The 24444-nt window shown below is 40.4% G+C and overlaps 1 protein-coding gene across 1 annotated transcript in view; it reads right to left on the bottom strand.

The window, feature by feature from the left end:
• LOC109041460 (sodium-independent sulfate anion transporter) overlaps positions 1 to 20191 on the bottom strand; it is a 57944-nt gene extending 37753 nt beyond the window's left edge. The window contains exon 1 of the mRNA XM_019057824.2: positions 19138 to 20191. Coding sequence (XP_018913369.2) covers positions 19138 to 19378 — 241 coding nt within the window. The 5' untranslated portion in view covers positions 19379 to 20191. The remainder of the gene's footprint in view (positions 1 to 19137) is intronic.
• Between the last annotated feature and the right edge of the window lie 4253 nt (positions 20192 to 24444).

Below are 24444 nucleotides of genomic sequence, written 5' to 3'. Positions count from 1 at the left end.
TTTTGAAAATTTCCATTTCTATTTCAATGAAATTTCATCTTGAACTCTTCTCCTCAACTAATTCACGGAATTATCGAGTACTTTAAAACATACATTTCTATGGATCCAGACATTTCATAGCTATTTAAACATTTAGACGTTTCATGGACGACAAAAATAAATTTAAAGATTCAAAAAAATTTCCTCTACGGGAGTTTCTGCTACGATATTCTGCCCACGAGTCATGGAGACTTGGCAACTGCAGAATCTCTGAGATGATTGTACTCAAGATTGTTGCCAATAAAAACATTGACTAGTTTTCTCATTGCCAGACCAGACTGCGAATTTCCCACTTCGTCTGATAAAACTGGGAAACCTCGTGAGCTTTCCTCAACAGATGGCAACAACCATATATCCGCCGGCAACAAAAAGTGGAAGACCTTACAAGTTTTATGCGAATTTAACCTATTTTTCAGAACACTTCTGCGCGTTGAACTTAGGTTCATCGCAGTTTAAGGTCGGCCGTTCTTTAGCTTGCGGAACAACGTTTTACAGGCCTAAGAGTGGAAAACTACCATTTTATTAAATGTTCTCTCGGTAAAATGGAAATAATGTTTTGCCACTAAAACGGTATGCCCAGGTTGCTCGGGAGAAAACCGTTCAAATCAATTATGACCGATGGTTTCAAAGGTGCATTTATTGCACGTGAATAATGAGCCGTTGAGTTTATGACGCTTCATTTGTCTTCATGAAGTAGCGTGAAACGTGAAAAGCATTTATGAGCCAGCTTCTCTTAATAACACAGAGAAACTTGGTATCAGCTCTTGAGGACAAAATAGGAGGAAGTTTTATATTTTCCAAAATGCTGACGGTTGTACATCGATACTTTCGCCTAATATTTCAAAGAGAGAAATTTTTTGATCACAATAAGCATCTACCTTTTTGGGGGAAAAAGGAGTTTAAAATCGATGAGAAACGAACGAGCTAATGCTCTTGATACGGCACACGTTGCTGACACAGCGTTTAAGTCTCTTAGAAAACACAGTGAAGGGACGTGAACGAACCGAAAGTAGGACGCAACTATTCCAACTTCAGGGATGTCCGTGTTGCATATGAAAAAATGAAGGCGCCCGGTTTACCCTGATTTCATCACGATATGAAGCGTGACGGAGACGTGCCCTGCGAACTGATTATTGAAATCGATGGACAAAACTATAGACAAAGAAGACATAGGGAGTATGGAGAGACCTTATTGCTTAAAACGGGTGGTTCCTATAGACAAAGGGAGATAATGATAGACTAACCATCGGGCCTCTCGTGGGTTGCCGTTAGTTTGTCTATTACCTACCTCCTTTGCCCATTGCAACCCCCGCTTCCACCGATAGGATTTCTCAATACCTCTTTTGTCTCTTTTGTCTATAGCTTTGTCTATCAATTTCAATAATCGGCCCGCTGGTCGATTAAAATTAGCAAGTCAAATTTAGCCTGCTTAGATGTGGAATACCTGCATTTTATAAGCCTTAATTCCAATTTTTGTTTGTTTCTTCCCTTTCGCATTTCGGAACATTGTGTTGTTTTGATTGCTCAGTCTTAGCTCTGCGTGGATTTCGGCTCAAATATCGAGGGGTCTATTCTGTGCTAAAAATGAACATCTGCAGATTTAATATCAAGTTTTTTAAGCTTCAGTGTTTACATTACGGAAAAATGGGTGGCAGCCCGTGTTTCTTAAAGAATGTTATAAAAAATTAATCGGCTCTCTCGGAGATCGCCTCTATTAAAGGATTGTTGCCAAATTGTGCTGAAAATTCAGCACACTTCCCCATTTAACTCGATGTAGAATTTCCAGGTTTTTTCACGCATTTTGGCAACCTTGATTTGAGGTATTCTGTGTTATTTTGGCAGTATTTTACGCGCGATTACAGCTTATAGGCTTGCATCGTACATTACTGCGTCTTATCCTAACCTCCGTCCTATCTCCAAGTGGTGGCAAATTGAAGGGAAGCCAATAACGCTTTTTCCTGCTGTCCGTTCAGCCAGGTTTTGATGGCGCGAGATCATGTGTCATTAGAATAACTTTGAATTCCAAGTTGTGATTTCTTATTTATTGCTCGTGCGCAATCTTGAAATTCGTCATTTGGACGTATTTCTGCCAAACGGAACTATGAGCTTAAGACATGAGACCTGAGACCCGAGAATATATGCATAACAGGGCTCAAGTCATACTGCACATAGCTTAGTTTGGCAGAAATACGTCCATTCATAAATGCGATCCACGCGATTCCGAGAATGGAAACGAGAGAAACCTAAAGGAAGGTGAGAAAAATCCATAAAGGCGAAGCGGAAATTTGTGAATTTTATGCTATTTATTCTTGTTTTTATGGTGTCATGGCTACACTACGACTATTCCGTCAGATATATGCGACGTTCCGTAAACACTTGGGTGATCCCTTCATACTCCATCTGCGTTTACACAGAGGTCACGCAGAGGCTGATTACCCGCGTATTCCTGAGGTTACTTCCGATAGCCAATCTATCATCAGTGTTTACTTGAGCGCTGCTTTTCTGTCAAAATTATGAGCAACTTTTAAAGACCAGGCGGTAGTTCTCGGCGAAGTACGGGTTTTCTTAATCCTCAAAGCTTATTTTGCGTACGGAAAATTAGAGAGGCACCTTATCCTCTGAGAGAAAATTGTCCATAACTTTTTTTTAAATACCAGAGAGGAAGAAAATCTGGACATTTTGGCGCACGTTTGATCCTAGAAGCTCAAAAATGGAAGTAGATATGAATTCTGAAGTTCTTAGACACAAATTCTTGGGCAGTAGAAAAAGTGAATTCATTTTTTGCAAAAAAAAATTACATGAAATTTCCTCCCGAAAGATAAGGTCTCTTTTCACAGATTCGGTCACGCACATTTCGACGTATTACACTTTTGTTACTCTATTAATAAGCTTCTTTTGCAGCGCTCATTAATGAGTATGATGAGTATCTAATGGAAAAAAACACCCCTCCCTCTATTGAGTCATGTTCTTGCGACAGTTAAAAACTGCATTTCTCACACCAACCCGCACTACTTAGACGTTGAAATAGTTGTATGAAACTTGAAAATTTAAGTGGAGTCGCGAGTCATTAAATCATAATGCAAAAACAGCTTTGATCCCTAGCGCGTAAAATTTAGAAATATATTCTCTACGCGTGTCCAAAATTTAGCATACAAGCATAATAGTGAAAAATCTTACGACAATACGGTGCTTGGAATCATACCTTGTTAAGTGGCTCGTTGCATCTCGAAAGACAATAAAAGAAATGCCTGCGCGATGCGTCGCAAGTTACCCAGTAAGATTGAGCAAACCAGATGAACGGTTAAATCTCTATCTATCGCACCTGTATCATGATTTGTGCAATTAAACGCACGTTCGTCTTCAGTGGCTGACCGGAACGCGTTCCACGTTCCTTCTCATAATAAGAGATGAATCGCTGCATAACTCCACTCACATGTAGTGCTCACGGCTGGCATTTTGTCCATAAATGAGGAAAATACTGAATGAACTATGAGAAGAAGTTTCACATCCTAGACTGATGCACGCTCAAAAGATATTTTCTGACGGAAAGCTGCAGATATTCATTTGCTGATTCATCCAAACTCGTAGTTGATGACATTTCATTTTTCAAATTATTTTGTTATACTCAATTTAGGGGGAGGGGGGTCCGTTTGATTAAATGATCAAACGTCTTAAAAGATTGGCAACTATTATGTATTCAATGCATCTTTTTGGGTTTTGCATACACCACGAATAAAACTTTGACATCGTAGTTTTTCCTTGCATAACATACCTATTCGTAAAGTTTTCTGAAATACGATTGATGTTCGTTATACCATCTACAGAGAAAAATACTTGAGCCCACGGAGATTTTTCCAGCAGAGTCACTTCTATAAAGTTACGTCAAAAAATCGGATTTTGAGATTTCGACGGAAAACTTGCTCCAGTGTCATCAAAATAAATACGAGGGGTTTAAAGCAGTTTTGTACCAATAGAGAATTCAATATTGTATTATAATTCGGCATCTTTTTATCTTGAACATGGCTGATTAGAATTTCAAGTAGAATTTCCTCGATTCACCTTTTTTGGATCGCAAACTTAAAACCGTCATAGCTCTTGTTTGGTTTCAAAAGATTTGGCGATTTCGGTCTCTAAATTTCCATTAGACGCGGCACTACTCTATGCTCTGGTTATTCCTTACGGAAACATGGGAATTGGGAAACGAGGTAGGTACCGGCCCAACATCTTTCTGGTCATAGTTCTAGTTCCACTTTTACATTTATGTAAAATTGATGCAATTAAGACGGATGAAACAATAAACACTCAAAAACATCATTACAGTGTCATTGTATAGTAAAAACCACTCGAGGAAACAATTAAACCAGAGAATTGGAGGGCTTTAAATTTTGTAAGTGACGGTGCTTGTGGATGCAGCTTGCCCGGATTAGGATTGGCCCTATCATCTCATCAAGTACCTACTCAGAGCAAATGTTGACTTTTATCTCATCTGTTTAAGTTCTTTGAAGTTAAGTGTTTTGGTTGGCGGTGAATTGAAATACGTCATTGATATTTTGAAAACAAGTGTAGGAGACTATAAAATTTTGAAAGGAAAACCAAATGAAAAGTTCACTATCTACGGGATGAACATTAATCATAGGCAATAAAACGAGCCTTTAACGCGACCATTATTCACTGAAAAAAAATTTCTTGAGATATAATTTTAACTAAAAGCGTCTTTTTTTATTGACAAAATTCGTTTTTGTTTTTAATTAAATTCGTGCGGATTTGACCTTGAGTTAGTTTTTTTGAATTATTGAAGAAATTTTTTTTTGTTATTTTTTTTTTTCAATTAAACTTGACGATAGCAAAACAACGTTTCTTTAACTCAAAATCACTGACTGACTGATCCTCTTCCAGGTCTCCTTCTCCTCCATCATCCTCATCTTCAAGTTCTTCTTTTTCTTTTTCTTCTGCCTCTGCTGCTTCTTCTTCTTTTTATTTTTCTTGTTTTCCTCATTTTTCTGCTTCTTAAATCCGCACAGATTTAAATTTTAAACAAAACCAAATTTTGTCGACATAATCGACGCTGTAAGTCAAAACAATATCTCAAGCATTTTTTTCTTCAGCGTTGCGTGCATCTCTATTTTTAACCGATCGCAAAAGGCCCGATCGAGAAATTCACTCCAGAGACGCTGAGGTATTGAACTTCGGAAGCGTTTCTTTGCCACATCTCACAATTTTAACCAAAAAATCGAGGGGAATGCGGGGAGCCGGGCTGAAATATGGCAACGGCGCGGAACGCGAGACACATCATAAATTAATCGTCACTCGGAGCGTGTGGCGTGAGGCATGCGGTTTTGAACTGGAGCACAGACACCTGGTGGTTGTCACTATGTTGGCAAGCGTGGCAACTACCGATTAGGACTCGAGCGTGGAGCATTGATAAACTTTCACTGATTGCACAGACGGACGGAGACGCGACGCGACTTGGGAGCGATCAGTGAACTTAGAGTCAGATGGCTGATCGGCTGATCGGCTGATCGGCTGATCGGCTGATGGCTGATCGGGTGATGGCATGGACATGGACACCGAGGCCGACGTATACCTAAAGGAAAACGAAATGGGCGAGCGATAAGGTGAGCCGAGACGAAGACGCCAACTTTATGTAAGAGAGGTGTTCTGCCGGAGGCTTTTGGAAACTCGTCGGGGGTGGGAGCTTACGTCCATTACGTCATCATCTTCCAGAGGTCTCTGACTTCTCTAGTGTTTATCTTCGGCTCTGCTCTACACGACTCGTAGTTCCTTTCTTAAAAGTAAAACGCCGTTCATCGGGTTATTCCACGCAGAAATCACAATTACATGAAATGACATCCGATATATTTTGTTTTAGTCCTCCTCTCCCCCTTCTTTCTCCTCTTCCTCGTCCTCCTCTTCCTCGTCCTCCTTTATCATCCTCATCTACACATTCTTCTTTTTCTTTTTCTTCTCCCTCTTCTTTTTTCCCTTTTCATTTTTCTTCTTCTTAATTTTCTTATTTTTCTTCTTCTTTTGCTTCTCTTTTTTCTGCTCCTGCTTCTCCTTTTTTCTGCTCCTGCTTCTTTTTTTCTTCTGCTTCTGCTTTTCCTTCTTTTTCTTTTTCCTTTTCTCCTCCCGTAATCGGTGCTATTCACAAGGTCTCAGGTAGATCTGGGTCCAACATCATACGAGAATGCAATAGTGTAAAAAAAAAGAAACATTGAAAAATGCTAGTATCTTCACGAGAAGAGAGCTAGCTTTGTAATCAAAAAGTGTAAAAATGCAGACGTAAAAAAATAAGAAAGAAAGTACTGATTATTATGCTTGGATTTCAAACAAACTTTTTGGCACTCTCGCGAGTGCGGGTAGTTAATTCAGTAACCTTAGTTGGTTTGGTTCGAGTAGGCAACTAAACTAACTGCCTTGTGGAGCGGAGGGTATCGCCAGGATTTGAAGGCGCTATATCGAGGTTGAATGTTTGACGTTCTTCGCCAATACAGCTTTTATTGTGTCGATGCGAAATATCGCAATTTTACGTATTGCTCAAAAAGTGCCGGTTATTGCTGACAACATAGATACTTACGTTCAATAAAATCAAATTATATTGTTGCATTTGTTTTGAAATTGTCGCAATCCCTTTCCCTTATTTGATGTTCATCTCTGTGCGTACGTCATATCGGTGACAAAACTAAAAGAGCACATGCCTAAATATACAACATATTGCAAATCATCTGTCATATTTTATTTCGGTAATGGATATCATGAATGTATGAAATATTTGCGAGATTTTTATTGCCTTTCCCAGAATGTCAACTGATGATTTTATGCAATATTTTCAAGTGGTATATCTTCTGGAAATAATGAAGTGCACCCAGAACTTTCGAAGGCCCAGAATGAAAATCCGTTTTTTTTCCGGTTTAAAGAACATTACGTCTATTTTTTCTCTGATTTTGAACAATGGGGAAAAGCCCACCTGAATCTGGTGGAGTTCTAAAAGAGTCTGATAAGTTGAGCGTTGTCAGAATCTCACCAGACATCGAGTCTGTATTCGCATGGCTTTCTCGGTTGTTCGGCAATCCTTTTAAGACCTTACTGCCTTTTAATTTATTATTATTCGCCATCTACGAGCGACCAGGGTATTATTGTTTTGACTCTCGAGAATTTCGGGTTAATCTTCTCTCTTCGGGTCGCACATAAAATTTAGGAATAAAAGAAGTATTACTCACTCCATTGTTGCCAATTTGAATGACATGGGAATGAATGTAATGCTTTGAAGAGGAATTTTGTCAAAGTTTTAAGTAAAATGGATTACACGGCACGCCACCCAGCAGTAATTATTTTACGACGAATAGTTGTGTCCCCTGATTAAAGCTTTGGCACCGATCATTTGTGTAGTCTTTCTATACGATTTTGCACATCAAAAATTGTATATTTCGTGACCTGATATCCTCTAAAAACGAACAAAATAACAGAGAACTTGACAATAACAGGTTCGAAATCACTTAAAAGGTGGTTGTAAATCATGCCGATGGAATGTACGTGCCTTCACGAAATTGTGCTTTAAATTTGAGATTTAGTGCGGCAATGAAGACTGACGAAAAGAAATTAGTCAGAGGAGAGAGAAGAAGGAGAAGGAAAATGAAAAACGAAATATTCGAGCGATGGAAAAGACTCAAATTCGCATGAATACGATTATTTACATGATTGATCGGCCGTTCGACCCATCGCGGAGGGTGTAACCAATTTGCGGCTAGGCCATCGCGACCCATGGATAATTCAGTTCAGCAAACCTGTCAGCTGCTCGAATAAAAACACCGCCTCACCATAGAAACAATGTGAAATAGGCGAATTTTTCCGTGCGATCGTTGAGCGCAGCGTTTGATGTTCGATACCGGGAGATCGCGCGCTGTCCACCCGAGCGAGTGGATCCGGTCAATTTATCGCTGCAAATCGTGCGCCGCACAGTGGATCGAGTCAATCAGAAATGTCGGAAATGAATTTGTTAACTTAAACTGCAAATTTTGATGTTCAATTCGTCACATTTTGAGTTTCAAGGGGTGCTTTTGGTAGAGTCCCTTTATACTGAGAGTAAAGACAATGTGAATCCATTTCTGATTGGTTCCAGTATTTTAGGCCTCCACAGTGCCACAAACGGGAATAAAGATTACATTTTCTGCAATTGCAAAGATTATAATCTGGAATGGGCCGGGCAATTGCGGGTTCGGCAAGGAACAAACAGAATGAGAGAAGGAACGGAGAAAGGAATTTGAGAATGGGCCGATCAAAGATTACGAAAAACTTTCAATTTGTGTGATCTTTATTCCCGTTCATGTGACTCCATTAGGGGGGTTGTCTTAACTCTCAGTATAAAAGGACTCTAGCTTTTGGCAGAAAATTTCCCGATGAAACCATTGGAGCCACTTCTAGAGTCTCTAAGTTTTGTATGGACGGGGGGAAGCGTTTGAAGTTTCCGAATTTTGTCCGACCTCTCCTATTGACTCGATCCACTGTGCGTCATGCCGACGCAGATGATGAGAGGAAAATTAGATTGAATGGTGGGAGGGTAGGGGGGGCGGCTCGCGAATTACCGAATAGAATCACTGACCTGCGGACTGATTATTGAAATTGATGGACAAAGCTATAGACAAAGAAGACATAGGGAGTATGGAGCGATCCTATTAGTTGAAATGAGTGGGTGCTATAGACAAAGGGAGAAAGTGATAGACTAACTGTCGGGTCTTTCGTGGGTTGCCGTTAGTTAGTCCATTACCTACCTCCTTTGTCCATTGCAACCACCCGCTTCCACCAATAGGATCTCACCATATCTATTTTGTCGTCTTTGTCTATAGCTTTGTCTATCAATTTCAATAATCGGCCCGCTGCCCGCCAAAAAATTTGCTGAGAACGTGACTCGTGAGCGAGAACTAGCCTACCGAAAGGCGATTTTTCACACGCACTTTTTTCTGGATAGTCCCCTTCCCGAGATTGATCGCGAGGAGGTTACATCAGATTGGTATTTTTAAGGTTCCTCTAGAAAGAGGGATGGTCTTTTTTCGCTAACTATCAGAGTATCATTCAAAATTGGCATGAGGAATAGAACCCTAAAGATGGTCCTGAAGAAAAAGTTTTTTCCGAGCACGGAGGATCCAGAGAAAACAGTTTGAGGTTACCAAGGCCAGGGACTCGGGTTAGACCACTTTAGATCATTGTCATGAGCCCTCAACATGAGATTTAAAGTCTTAATTAAAATTCAACAACCTGCATGCGGGACGCAGAGAATTTTTCTCCTCGGGAAATTACCTATCTCGTTTAAAAAAAGAAGAAGAAAAAATTCCCTGCATCACATGGATTCTTATGACGGAAAGAAAGCTCGAACCGACTTTTTGATGCTTAAAAACTGGAATTTAGGAGCGGATTTTTCACAGAATATGCATTAAGACTAGTTTTACTGGAAGTCATTAATATATACCTTAATTTTTTCAACAACTGCACTTATGCGGTTTGTCCTCCAAGCCCCTCAATTCCTCCGTTTCCCTTTGTCCGTCGCTGTGGCTATCGATGTCAAAATTCAGCATACAGAGCGGTTTTCATTTCTCCACTGTTTCTGCCAATTTAAGAAACAACATACACGCCATTGGCTTATTCCCTATGCAGACACGTGCTTTTATGAGAGAGCAGATATCGTGGTTCCTCATTGCAAAATTTAATCCATTAAATCCTGGAATTGAGTTCCTTTGATTTTTCAGCTCTTAGTTCTTGTCGAATGATTATAAATCTCCGTATTTGATTCTGCAAATCGAGAGCTCCATGATTTCCACCAATATTTTAGCTCCTTGCTTTCCTGCAGGTGGTGGGAGGAGGGGGGAGGGGGTTCGGCAGCGCTGAGGAGGGTTGCCGAGCGTTTCCGGAAAGGACCGATTAGTTCCGTCTGCCGGTGTTTAGCGGATAAATATCCTCGTTGAGATGTAATTGGAGTTTTTTCAGCAGACAAATAGAGCAGAGCTGCAGATATTGTTGCCCGGGAACCCGGATCCAGGAGCCGTCCTTGAGTGCGCTACAGAATCACCGGGAGAGCGCAGATTCCGGAAAGGATCCGCGCCTCTCATCCATGCTCTCGTCCTAAGGAAAAACGCCGTATGAACCCGTAGGCCTTGCCAAAATTCCTCTCCATAAAATATACAAAAAAGATAAATGTATGAATTTTCCTCTCCTAACTTGTAAGAGAGTTTTACTAGCCATTCAAGCTAAGTTTCTGAAAATGTCAAGGCAAAGGTTCATAACTTCCTTCCGGAATAAATGTATTTGATCCGGGGAAATTCAGCCGCGCTCGAAAGTTCATGCGGCGTTTTTCCTTAGCACGATAGCATACATTTCCACCGATGCATAAGTGGACTTTATTGTTCAATCAGGAACTACAATTTCAGACTCATTTGTAAAAGCACTTTCTGTACATTGATAGTAATGGAGACTGATAACACATATGTTCTTTCTAAAGTGAGCTGAACACTGTATCCTAATAGCAAAATGTAGTCCATAATCTTTGAAAGAATTTTTTCTACTCGCTGATGTTGGGAATTTTCTATTAACCGACTAAAATATTTATATACATGAATGTGCAGTTTGAGAAACCCTCATCCGAGGGCAAGCCAGATTGTGATGGGGAAAAAAATTTCCTTCTTCAATATTATCACCCAGGGGGCCTTAAAAGGACTTTTAATCGAAGTATATTTCGAGCAGGGTAAATAAGAATATAAGATGTTTTTCCATTTCAAAACTGGATTTTGGAATTTTGACTGTCAAAACGTTGATTTCAACGTAAGACTCTATACTGAGGAATGAGTTTTGAACTTTTTAGTTCATTTTTATAATAGTGAAGTTGCATTATAATTCACACTCTTTTACTCTGTGCCCAGCGGATTAGAATTTCAAATGGCTTTTTCCTGAAACTACGTTTTTTTTTATATCAAGGCTATCATGGTGGCCTCGCTGATGTATTAAACTCTATCTCTGCAATAAGAATTTGACTGGTGATGCCCTGTACTAATGTGGTGCTCCTCCATCACAACCTTTGATTCAGCGCGCTTTCTTGAGAACTTTAAAGCTAACTTTAGAGAAAGTCAGAAGTTAGATGGTGTTTCTGGCCAAACTTTCATGAGTAACATGAGTTTTAACTTCAGTTATTAAGACCAAGCTTTGACGTCACATGACATAAACAATTTTTTAGTTCTGATAACCAATGTTTCAGGTTCTAGAAACAAAACCTCTATTCGTGTAACCGTATGAAATTTCAATGACATTTTTGTCATATATATTGGAAATTTGTATCGACCGGGCTGTGCTGTGTTGCCAATTATTGGAGGATAGGTTACTTGCCCGGATGTGGCTACCGCCACTCATGATATCTCCCCGGTCAAGGAAAAAAAAACTTAGTTTCTGCTACAAAAACTGTGGTGTGTCAGTTGAAACTGTTTTTTTATCCGCATTTTCGAAATTCATGTACTCCAAAAAAAGCCGAGACTATAGTGATAATATTACTTATCGATTACATCGCAGAGATGCGTGGGAAGTGGAAATTAAAATTTTACAAATTATAAAGTTTACCAATTCAATTTAATCTATACTAGCTTCATTTTAATAGTTTTCGGTACTTGACAATAAATTCTATTTTTATATACACAGGGTAATCCATGGGCAAACGGTCAGACTGCAGGAGCCGAAACACCCCCAAAACCCTCTATTTAAAGTGAGATTTTGATCTATTTTTTTTAGATCATGTATGAATTCAGGGCTTAAAAGTACAGGGTAGTACACATTTTCATGAGATTTAGTTCTCAACCGTCGCCAAAATTCAGGAAAAACTATTTATTTCCCGAAATTTTGGGGAGGGGCGTACCTCCGATTGGGGGCACTTTTGGAAAAAAACTTTATACAACAAAAAAGTCTTATTTTGGCCCGTAGAACACGCTCCTGCAGTCTGGCCGTTCAACCTTGGATCACCCTGTATTCCTCCTCGGTACATGAAATGAACTGAAATTCATACCACGGATCAACAAATCTAATCGATTGCAGCGAGAGGTTCGGGGACCCGTGGGGGGGAGGGGGGGGGGGGGTCGTCGTCGAAGACCAGTGACTTGAGCCGACTGGAAAATTATGTAAATAGGCGGACAGCTTCTCGTTATGTCGCACCTCACCGCTGACGCTATAACGTAGCGCGTCAACATGCAACGATAATTAATTAAACTGCAGCGCGACACAAAATGCAACGAATCAGATCTAACTGTAAAACTCGCGTGAACATAACGGAAACCAATCCGCGAGTGATCGGGTATTCGGTATTTCCTACCGCCTCGCTCTCCGCTTATACCGATACCCACGTCTCACTTATATTTCACGCGGCTTAAAGCGATACCGAAGAGGCGTTTCGCCGTGACGTCATTTCTGGTTTTGAGGTCCGCGAGGATGAGTTGAGGCTCGTTTTTTCACTATTATTTGCAAAAATAGGATGACGGGTAACGGAAGAAACTTATTCGGAATGGGATGTTTCCGTGAAATATTTCATGAAATCTCACGAAGTTAAAAAATGTATGAGCAATATTCACCTAGAAGTTGGGTATGAAAACCGCACTAAATATTCTGTAAAATGCAGGAAACCACGTTTTCTTTGCTTAATTTCGTAATTTAATTCCTTTTGGTTGTGTATGAACCGGAAAGGTGAAAATAAATAAACATAATGCATCCAAAAAATGATATTGGCAGAGTTAAATTATTAACCGTTGGGCTGATAATCTACAGATCGAAACACTTATTTCGAACGTTTTCGGGAGTTTAAAAGATGCAGCAGTTAGCGCATTTGCATGCGGAAGCAGTGAAATCTGTAACTTTCAGTTGGGTTTGGTCCGAACTGGCAACTAAACCAACTGTTTAAAAAAGCGTGAAGTATCACGATGAGATGAAGGCGCTCCGAGCTGGGATTGTGATTTTTAAGTTCTTCACTAATGAAAGCATCATTGCAGCAAGGCGCTTGCAGAGTGCCTGCTTCATATCGATCATGAAATTAAAAAAAAAACAAGAATTCCGGCCAAATTTTTTTGTAGCACAGGCAAATTACTACTTTCATATTTTGTTAGATTTTTATTGATTCTATAGATATCCTCGAAAAATTTTATGCAGAGAAATCCCTTGAGTTTTCCTCTAAAAATAAAGTGGGAGCGAACATTTTGAAAAGTAAAACTCGTGGTATATGTTTTGTTTCACCATTAATATGGACAATTTACGCGATTTATCTACTTAATATACATTCAGCAGGACTTTGAAGACTGCCAAAATTGGAACATCGGCTTCAATTTCCTGAAATAATGTTCAAGCATGGATTGTGTTCCAATTTTTAATGAAACCGCTCAAACGTATGCTCCACAATTTAAGCCTACTAATGTCTGGTAGAAATTGAATTCGATAAAGACTAAAAGGAATGATGTTGACTTTCTTTCTCCTTTCTTGAAATAATATAGGATCTGATATTTTAAAACGCAGCAAACGAGATACATGATTTGGTAGTTTCGCAGTCAATTTGCAATTTATTCTGAGATGCTTCAAAATTCCAAAGAAAATTTGTAACTTTTCTCGAAATTACAATCTCGAATTATTTTGTTTATTATGCAAAATTTGGCAACTTTCGAAAGCTCATGTAAGGCGCGTTCTTCCTGAGCACGGCATGAATTGCTGCTATCCAGATGATGTTCAATTAGTGATCACTGTCAGCACCCTATCATCACAACTGTCTTTTGTCTCTACGAGGCAGCCAACGTGGTAATCACGTTCCACGCAAGACAGATTAATACACTAAGAACCATGCCTATAATACCATGCTAAGAAAAAACGCCGTATGAACCTTCAAGCGTTGCCAAATTTCCTTTCATAAAACGCGAATTTTCTGGTAAAATTATGAATATTTTCCTCCCAATTTTTCAGATAATTTAGTTCACACTATTGCCTAATGATTCTGAAAATTTAAAGGAAAAATATGCGTAACTTTCCTCACAAATGAACATTTTATCGCAGGAAATTTGGAAACTCTCGAATGTTCATACAGCGTTCTTCCTTAGCACAGTAGTATATTCCCGCTGAAGGTTATAAAGTCACTTGCGATTAAGGTACCACCATACCCGCGACTCAGTTCTGCTACAAAATGACACTCGAGTGGAGAATTTAGTTTTTAAATCAACTTTATTAGGGGTCATTTATTCAGAGCTAGGTACTTCACATTTTTTAGAAAATAAAAGCTTCAACAAAAATAAGTGTGTTTGAAGAACTCAAATTTAAAACATTTGAATCGAAAATTTTGAAGTTGATCTGAATTAAATTGATTGTAAATTGGTTATCTTGAGATCAGAAGGTGCCTTTTCATGCGGTTGAAAAGAAAATAACTAGTTAGGTGGAAAACAGCGTGAAAGGAGCACTTATCTGCTGACCGTTGATCGGTACATAAGGTAAATGCGCTTGAACAGGAATTTGAACTCAACTTTCATTCGACATAAAAGCATTCCATTAAAAGATAGGAATAGTTTTATGAGATTCGAATGGAAGCTTTAATGCCTGCAACCAATTCGCGGACCGGGCTGACAATGAGCGTATGACTATCACACGGGAGATGATACCACTATTCGATCACGTAGGAGCTTGTGTTGCCTATTCTAAAAGTTGAAGGCGACTTGATATGGCGTTGAAGTAACCTTTCGGTAAAATGTTTTTTCTTTAATGTGTTCCGTGTGAGTTTGCCATTTCACGACCATACCACTATTCGACCACGTGAGAGTTTGTGTTGCCTACATTAAAAGTTGAAGGTGAACATACATGGCGTTAATGTGATATTTCCCCGCGTTGGCAACGGTTCGTTCATACGAAAAAATAAAGGTTGAAAACTTGGATGAATTTTAAAAGTTCACCCAACTGTATAATAGACCATTTTTTCCGAAAATGGAATAGATTTTTTTAATAATAGGAGCCCTCGACACTGGTTTGAATTTAATTTATTCGGCAACAATCTCAGGAATTGGGATTCTAGTGCTCGGAATTGTAAGTGAAAGTAATTTCCTGATGGTACTTTTTTTAAGTGACCTTTCTCTTAAAATATACTGTAACTCAAGCCTTGATTGCTTGAAGTTCCGTGTCACCGAGAGAAGGATCACTATGAACTTGAAAAATCTTGCATATTGATGCCCATTGTTTCATCTCATTTTCTAGATATGCCGAAAACAGAGCACCAATTTTGCGTACTATTTTCGCTTCTTCTTCATTAGCTTGTCGATAACAAGCCGCAACTTCCGCACTCATTTAATACCTCAAAATTCGTGCATTAATGAGCATAGGCACTAGGCAGCCATGCCTATGCAGCGATTGATGTTGAAGTTTCCGCTTGAGCTAGGAGAATCGCATGTGTCAATGCCAGTTGGTAATATAGGAAAAGGGAAGAAGATAGAAAAAAACCGAGTACGCATTCGGTAGCGCTTATGTTTCAAGTCTCGTTTAAATTTTCTTCCAAAACATAACTCCCAGAAAAAGATCTTAGGTTATACTGATCAAATATTGGAAAAAACGCCGTAAAGTTTTCTTCGCACTTATTATCTAACACTGAAAATGCATCTTAAAATCATAGAGAAATGAAACTACACTTATGTTGCCATAACTGATAGGACTTAACCCCCCCCCCCCCTCTAAAAGTGATCAATCAGTAGGGTTAAAAATTATTAAAACTATTGACCTCATCATTTATTGCCGATTCAGTACTAGCGACACTTACGTCTTCTCAACAAGACTCCCGTTAGATCATTTTTGACAAATTGTGACAAATTGGCAATACGATGACAATTAAAAGATGCTTGTTGTTGTACATGTGATTTTTCTCTGAATCGTTGAATGGAGGTTGCAAAAAATTACATCAAGTACATATCATGATCCAAAATAAATCATTGATTTTTCATGCCACTGGTGAAAATGGTGAAATATAATAAAAATGACGATTCCTCCAAAGCAATTCTATAAAAATAAATGTATAGTATGGATCCCCATTGAATTAATTATAATGACCCCTTTTAAAAATCAAACAATGCAGGAATCAGTATTAGCCAGTTAGCTTCCCATCTTAGCTTTTTTTCTCGGCGCTCAAATAGCATCACGAGCCAAACCGAGCCGGAACTTTTCTAGAAAAATACATTTATTCGTAAAGATGTACTTTATCCTTGACTTGATTTGGAAGACGTCTTTTCTCATCATTTTCACATAATCATGATCGTCTTTTAAAAGTTGGCGTCTTCTCGTGGGGTTGTTTTAAGTAATTTAGTCCCACCTGTTGAAGTTTTTAATCAGCGGCGCTTAGGAAGGTGACGTCATTAAGAACTCAATCTTTCATCATTTAAGCAGAGTAGGTAAGAGGTAGAATTTATAAAAGTTCCCTGAATGAGCTAATAAAAAAAACACCAGCCAATCAAGCTGTAATAGATCTGTACTTCAGTTTGTGGATCTAATTCTGACAAGAGCCAAGTTCAAGGTTGTCGACCTTGACGAGATGCATCGCGATATTCAAAAGTTCGTCATTGGGGAATTAGGGCGGGCGGAGCTCCACGGATGACTCATCGAAGCGCAACGGCAAATCCACCGGTTAAGCCATTCCTCGGATTTCCCAAAACAATTAAACTCGCGGCAGAACCAACTAATCATACCAGCCCAAACGGGAAAATCGCATGAGAGTGTGTTGGTGATGGTTCCCGAGGAAAACAGCCGGGTTATGGGCAGCAATTGGCAGTAGATATGTTTATTCTCAATTATTAAATTCATATGATTAATACTCGTATAACTTCTTATTCTGGATAGCTAAATTATGAAAATTTTGGTCATAATAATTGAAAAACATTCCAGAAAACTACTGAAATTTTAAAGATGGGAACTTAGCCTCTCCTACTTACCCTTCTTCATTTATACTTTTGGCAGGTGGCATACCAATTTCCCTATATTTGACTTTACTTTAACAACTAAAATATTTTTTACTCTGTCGAAAGCGTGATTCAACTAAATTTCTTGAACTGCACTGAAAAAAAGTTACGTGCTATGCAGACGTGTCATCCGTTCTGAGCTCAGAGGCTGAAATTTCCGGTTACTGGAGCCGTAGCTTCGACTGCTCTAAGAGCTACACCTGGAGCTTTCGGCCTCTGAGCCCGGAACGCGGACGATAGGTCTATATAATCCAAAAATGCGGCTTCCACGGTCAGAGTTTTTATTCTCAGTGTGTAATTAAAAATGTAATCCCCTGTATTACTTTTTTAAAGTAAAAAATATTTTTTTTACGTCACCGCTAAGAATCAGAACTCTGCGGGGACTAACAATAAGTAGTTTTGGGTACTTGCAACTTAGCCGAAATTCCAACAGCCCGGTATGAATAATTTGTTTTTATTTTCTTCTTCGTGGACTTGAACTTTGAGTTTCCGGTCAAAATGACTGTCGGTATGTCACATACATTAGGATTTCGCTGATTTTGAGATCGGAGCTACTTTATTTGATCCGAGGAATCTTGTGAGCGTTCAAATTTCTGAAAACCGTGAGCATTGTTTACGTTGCGGGCGTCAGCAGTGCATCAGCAACTGCGCACATCCGTTTGTTTTTGAATAATTTATAACAACTATGAAAAATCGACGGATCCGTAAATGTTTATATACAAATAGTTTCCGAGGCTTGTGCTGGAGCGGCGACGCATCGATTCACCGGAATTCTTCGATGCAGGTCAACATTATTACGTATCAGTAAAATTTGTCATGTTGCCTTCAATTTTTGTTCCCCTTTTCTATGGAATTTTAAAAAAGGTAATGCGCGAGTGGTCTTAACTTCACATTTCTCCTGAGAAATCGGACCGATCAATTTTGTGAAAGCGCTTAAGATAAAATGGCATAGTGTCATGGTGCGAATTTTTAAGGCCTCGGGGAGTCATTATTTTTTAAATGTGACGTACCAGGCTATGCAAAACCATCCTAAGAACCATCGCCCTGCAATGGAATTGAATTGTTATTTTTTCCGATGGCATTTCGAGCAGGCGATCATATTTGGACCGCGTTGGTCAGAAAGGAACTAAGCTACATCAGCTATTGTGCCAAATTGAATTGGGCAATTCAATTTTTCACATGAAAACTATTGTGCGGAATTTTGTGCAAAATTCAGTGAATTTTCTGCATATCACGAAGTAAATTCATTGAACTCTTCAAAAGAATAGGCACAAACATTATCTTGTAAAAAAATTAAATTGCCCACTTAAATTCGGCCTTGGCCGATGTGGTTTGTTTCCTTTCTGCTGAACGCAGTCCGTTTGTGACCATCTACGACGTGTCATCTGTTGCTGGATGAGATCCGAGAAAAGCAAACGAAAAGACTGATGACAGGGACATCGCTGGTACATTTTTCTGGACACAAGCCTCCTTTCCCTAGGATGGTCACATAGAATGTTAAAATTTTCGGTGTAAAATCCGGAGTGCACTCCACTCCGGTCCCAATATTGCCCCCAGGAAGTTTGAGGATCTGGGCAAGGAGTGACATTTGCTCCGAAGAGCAGAGTTTACTCAGCAAAAGAGTCGATTTTCTCTGTAAGAGCCAGGGTTCACTTCTCGAAAATTAAAGTGCCGCTCCCCACTCATATCGCTCGGATTTCTGTTTTTTGGAGGCAAAACAAGCGCCGCAGTGAAATGCATACCGGATATCACTCTGGAATTCACTCCAGATATCACTCTGGGATTCACTCCGGATATCACTTTGGAACAGTGAAATGTTTCAACTCGAGCCGGCGATAATATCAGTTAATAGAGAATTTGCAGGTGTCTTAAATTTTGTGTATTTCATCTTTAAAATGATACTGCCAGAAAAACTGATTACGAGGATTTTTTTGACGCCACAAGGCGGCGAATTTTCTCACTTTTAAATCTGTTTTTCTCCGATTTCTCATGTCAGTAAAAAATTATGAAAAATACTGCGAACTCAGCTCATTAGGCACTCTCAGGTGAAGGAAGGCAATTTTTGTGTGCAAATTCTCCATTCATAGACTCAAAAAAGAGACACGAGAGGAATACTCACCATTGTGGGACAGCGGACTCTGGTGGGAATTGGGTGAGTAGCCGTGGGTGGCGTTGGAATTCTCATCGGCGGCCGGCTCGTAGGCGCGGTTCACGAAGCCGCCGGGCACCGTCCTGGGGTCCTGGGTCTCGGCCGGGCTGCGTCCCTCGGGATCCGTCGCCACGAAGCCGATGAGCTTGACGCCGTTGGCGGCCCCTTGCTCCTGCTCGGTGTCCATCACACTGTACGCCGATCGATTCATCGGAAACGTAAAAACACCTCGAGTGAGAGAGTAAAACTTGTGCGACTCACACGAATCCCGTGACTCACACAACCATCACAGACAAAAAAACACGCAGAATTTAACACGACACAAGTATCACCAATAACTGCTTCGGAGATCTAGGAAATGAGAGGAAAATTGTAAGAATCCTTCACGGTATTGTAGATAAATGCATAAAATAGAAATATATGCGACGAGCGCGGTGACAGTTAAGTTATCAAATATTAAAAAATAAAATAGATTGTTTTTCTTTCCTCACGAAAAAAAGCACACAAATTCCCGGCGAGAGAACAGACAAACGTTCATGGTCGATTTAACCGGTTGCTCAAAGTACTTTATAATCATGATCACAAACACGGATCGGAATTTGAACACAGCACGTTCGAGCCCTAATTTAAAGTGCGAGAATCACCAATTTTTTTTCTTGCATAAATAATCTCACCGTGGTGGTTAAAATCCAGCGGATGTAAACACTTTGGCGTGAACTACGGACACGATCAGCGCGAAACGGAGCTAAGCGCAATTGGAGAAGGCGTGACCGCGACTGCGGCTGAAGCGGCGGGGCAGCACTTTATAACCTTGCTTTTCCCTTGGAGGGCAGCGGCTAGGGGATGAGGGAAAATCACCGGGCGCGCGGACGCACGGAGGGAAAAACGCCGGGAAATCGGGGGAAGCACGGAGCGATGACGCGACGAGGCTGCGACTACCGCAAGAGGCGCAAGAATGACTCGGACTCGAGGCGGAGCGGTCAACCGCGCGACTGTTGAGCACTCGCCGTCTCGAGCAGCTACGCCGGATACCTGTGATAACTCGCGGTGTCAACCCGCAACCCGCCCCCCGCGCCACCCCGCCCGCCCGCCCGCCCGGGGAAGACCCGGTCGCCGTACCCGTGCCGGTCTCGCCGCGGGCCCGGAGTCGCGCGACGGACGGTCCACCTCGACTTGCCAAATGGAAACAGACCCGACGAACTGGGTTAGATGCCGCTTTACTAATCAGCCGAGCACACAGTGAATCCAACCAATCAGAGAGATTAGAACAAATTTGGAAACTTTAAAAGCTTATAACTCCGTTCATCAGGGTAGCAAAATTTCATCAAAATAAAATATTGAAACTTCACTTGAAATATTTCATGAAATTTCAGAAATTTATGAGAGATATTGAAAAATACCGGCTCCTTTTCATGTTTCGTTAAATGTAAAAATTGTGACGTTCTTCTATTTTTGTGTGTTTGAGCGCGGGTTGCATACTCTAGCCCCTGAAAAGTATGAAATATTTCACAGCCTCGTGAAATTTTATGAAATATTCCACTGAAATTTTCAATCTTTCATTTCTTTCTTACGCTCCATAACACCTTGCCGTTCATACAAAACATTGATGTCTTAAAAGTGCGGTTCCATTGGTTTCCTCGTGTACTTTTCTTTCAGGAACACCCCTTCAAATTTAAAACGTGACAAATTAAACATCAAAACTTGCAATTTTAGTTAAAAATTTCATGTGCGACCACTCTGATTGAGTCGATGCACTGTGGGCCGCCTGCCGCCTGAGCGGGGCGATTATTGAAAGTGATAGACAAAGCGATAGACAAAGATGACATAGGGGGTATAAAGCAATTCTATTGGTTGAAATGGGTGGTTCTCATCGACTAAGGGGGAAAATGAAAGACTTACTGTCGGGTTTCTCGTGGGTTGCCGTTACTTAGTCGATTACCTACCTCCTTTGTCCATTGCAACAACCCGTTTCCACCAATAGGATCCCTCCAAATTCCTTTTGTCGTCTTTGTCTATCGCTTTATCTATCAGTTTCAATAATCGGTCCGCTGCCATGCTGCCGTGCTAAGGGAAAACGCCGTATGAGCCTTTAGGCATTGCTAGATTTCCTTCACTGAAAACCAAATTTACTGGGAAAATTTTGAATTTTTTTTTTTAATTTTTTAGATAATTTTGTTCGCAATTTGATCTAGCATGTCCGAAAATGTCACGGAAAAATAATGATGCATAACTTTCTTTAAGAATACATGTTTTATCCGGAGAAATGTGGCGACTCTCGAGTGTTGATACGGCGTTCTTCCTTAGGACGGCAGCATGCCCGTTCGCTGATAACGTTTGGATTGCGGTTGTTGAACCCGTTGCAGACCGTGCGGATGGAGGGGTTCAAAGGCAGCCAGGGACGATTTTTCAGAGTCCTGAGGGGACGAAATCCGTTTGTAAGGGAACGAGAAGGGATTGAAACCAGGGTCGGACTGGCTCCCATATGAGGGCGTAGACCCTTAGCTGGTTAAAGGGGCGTAATGTGGTATTTCCTGGTAGGGCATCCGCATCCCCTACGTGGAGAGGAGTTCAGAAAATTTCGGCAAAGCAGCACAAGTTCACACTATTTTGCAGGCTCTAAGTTTATTAATCACACAGAGTAAAAATTGCAAATAACTATTTGAGTATTAGTATCGACTGATTCTGAAATTAAAGAAAACATAAAAAATTAAAGACACTAGACGCACCCAAGCACCATTATTTCCAATAAACCGAGCCAATGCTGCGGTTTACACGAGCTTAAGCTTAAGACGTATGTCTGCAAATCCATCCTAAAAAAGAATCAGACAAGAACCTGAAGACAGAAGAAAGAACGAGTATCAACACAGCCGAAGACAGGAATGACGTATTCGGGCCTCTTTTTAAACTTTCTCACGAAACTGAGCGACACCACATTAACAGCACATAGCAGAGCATTGAGAGGTCACGCTTCGCGTCATTGCGCCTTCAATTTTTCAGATGCAGCACGGACGTCCATCAAGTACGAATAGTTGTATCTCTGCGCCGTCGTAAACGCGCATCCTTTCCCTCCCTCTATTTCCATATTGTGTTTGTTTCCGTTCGTCTTATTTGTAATGGTACTTCAAGCACTACGTGAGTAACACAGCTGAAGGTAGGAGAGATGTGTTCGGGCCTCTTTTTTAACTTTTCTCCCGAAACTGAGCGACACCTCATTGACAGCGCATAGCAGAGCATTGAGAGGTCACGCTTCGCGTGCCTTCAATTGTTCAGATGCAGCACGGACGTCCATCAAGTACGAATAGTTGTATCTCTGCGCCGTCGTTAACGCGCATCCTTTCCCTCGCTTTATTTCCATTGTGTTCGCTTGCGTTTGTCTTATATTCGAATCTAGTAGCATAGAGCAGAGCATTGCGAGTTCACGACTCACGCCATCGCATCTTACATTTTTCATATGCAATGTGGACATCCATCTTGCGCGAATAGTTGTATCGCGTTTAGACTTTAGATGTCTCTTATTTTTGGATTTCGATATAAATTACGGTTAAGTTTGCCCGAGATATGCTATGGTATGTCCAAATCAATAGTCATTTTAAAAAGGAAGAAATATGTTTAAAGGTCTCTCAAGAGGTCTAAAAAGGGTGTGCATGTCTAAAAATCGAACCGACCATCGCTTCTAAGCGAGTTACACACAGCGAATGAAGAAGGGGGATAATAAAGTGCATGTATGTCAACAAAAATGTGAACATCTCACGGAAAAGTGTTTACGCTTCATAAAGTAGTTCTTGGACCTCTGTTCACCACTAATGTGCGTAAAAACACCTTTCTTTGCTCCTAACTCTCTCTTCTTCCGTTCATTTAAGAAATTTTCCGCATATATTCTTGGTCGTAATTCTTTTTCTCTCCTTATTTTGCTATCTGTCAGAGGGGCACTTTTTTGACGCTGCAAGAGGGCGTATCTACCAATGGCAGATTGGCCTCATGGCCAGTCCGAGCCTGATTGAAACCTCAACAATGAGCTTGTTTGCTAATTAAGGCATTTTTCGGTAAAATGGCGTATGAGGCGTATGCAGCTTGCATGCAATGCTGCTAAGACTGAGCAACTTTCCATAGCGTTTGCGGCAGATAAAATTAATTCACTATCGACTTACTTCCTTACAATAGTGAGAAAAACTCGGAGCAGATTCAGGGAAAAATTTTCATAGTATAAATGTCAGTTAAGTTCTTTCAACTAGGGAACTACGTTGCACAATCTTAGCAGCGTCAGAAGCCTCATACGCCCTTTTACCGAAAAATGCCTCAATTTTCTGGACGACATTTTTGCGGAGTCTTGAGGGGGACAAAATTCGTTCGCATGGGAACGGAGAGGGGCTAAATGTTAATGCCAATTTATCAAAATCGTTTAAAAATCGGAAACTGTGTCTCTGGACTTATTTTAAAGGCTTACAAGTTGTTTTTTTCTAAATTTAGTATTATTTTTTAATGATTGGCCCGCTGACTGACTTAATGGCTGATGGTTTAAAAAAATACTTATAATGGGCCTGTTGCAAACTTTTGCTAGAGCAAAAATAAGAGTTGTTTCTTGTAGATAATGCCTCAAAAATCACGATGAGCGCATCGGCAAAGTCTGAAATGCACTCATAACTTCACAATCTGCGTAAGAAATTTGCGTTTTTTTAAGCTTCCCGCTTCAAAAACGATACTACGGCGTAGGTGAACATTTTGTTAGAGGAGTCGCTCCATCGTCGGCGATATTCATCATGGCCGACGCTTGCACGCAGTTCCGCGCGTAATTCAAGGAGAGTTCAAGGTCAATCCATTCGGGCGTGGAAAATATGAACGTTAACACACCGATTGTTATCTGGTCTATCCAGTTCAGGTGTTATCTCGTCCCATCAAACGTGTTTTGGCGGATTGGCGTCGGCTATGATGATTATTGCCGACGATGGAACGACTCCTCTTACAAAATGTTCACCTGTGCCGTAGTATCGTTTTTGAAGCGGGAAGCTCAAAAACCGCAAATTTCTTACGCAGATTGTGAAGTTATGAGTGCATTTCAGAGTTTGCCGATGCGCTCATCGTGATTTTTGAGGCATTATCTATAAGAAACAACTCTTAGTTTTGCTCTAGCAAAAGTTTGCAACAGGCCCATTGCTAAGATCTGAGGTAGGAATTTCGTTAACAGTAGGACTACTAGGGGGTACAATTTCAAAAAATCGTATCCAAAACTAATACAATCAACCAAAATTGTTTTCTGGTAAGTCCGTTAATTCAAAGGGC

The sequence above is a fragment of the Bemisia tabaci genome, chromosome 8 (genome assembly GCF_918797505.1).
Source record: "Bemisia tabaci chromosome 8, PGI_BMITA_v3".
Classification (NCBI taxonomy): Eukaryota; Metazoa; Arthropoda; class Insecta; order Hemiptera; family Aleyrodidae; genus Bemisia; species Bemisia tabaci.
Note: the sequence above shows the minus strand (reverse complement) of the source record. Positions and strands in the feature narration are given on the sequence as shown.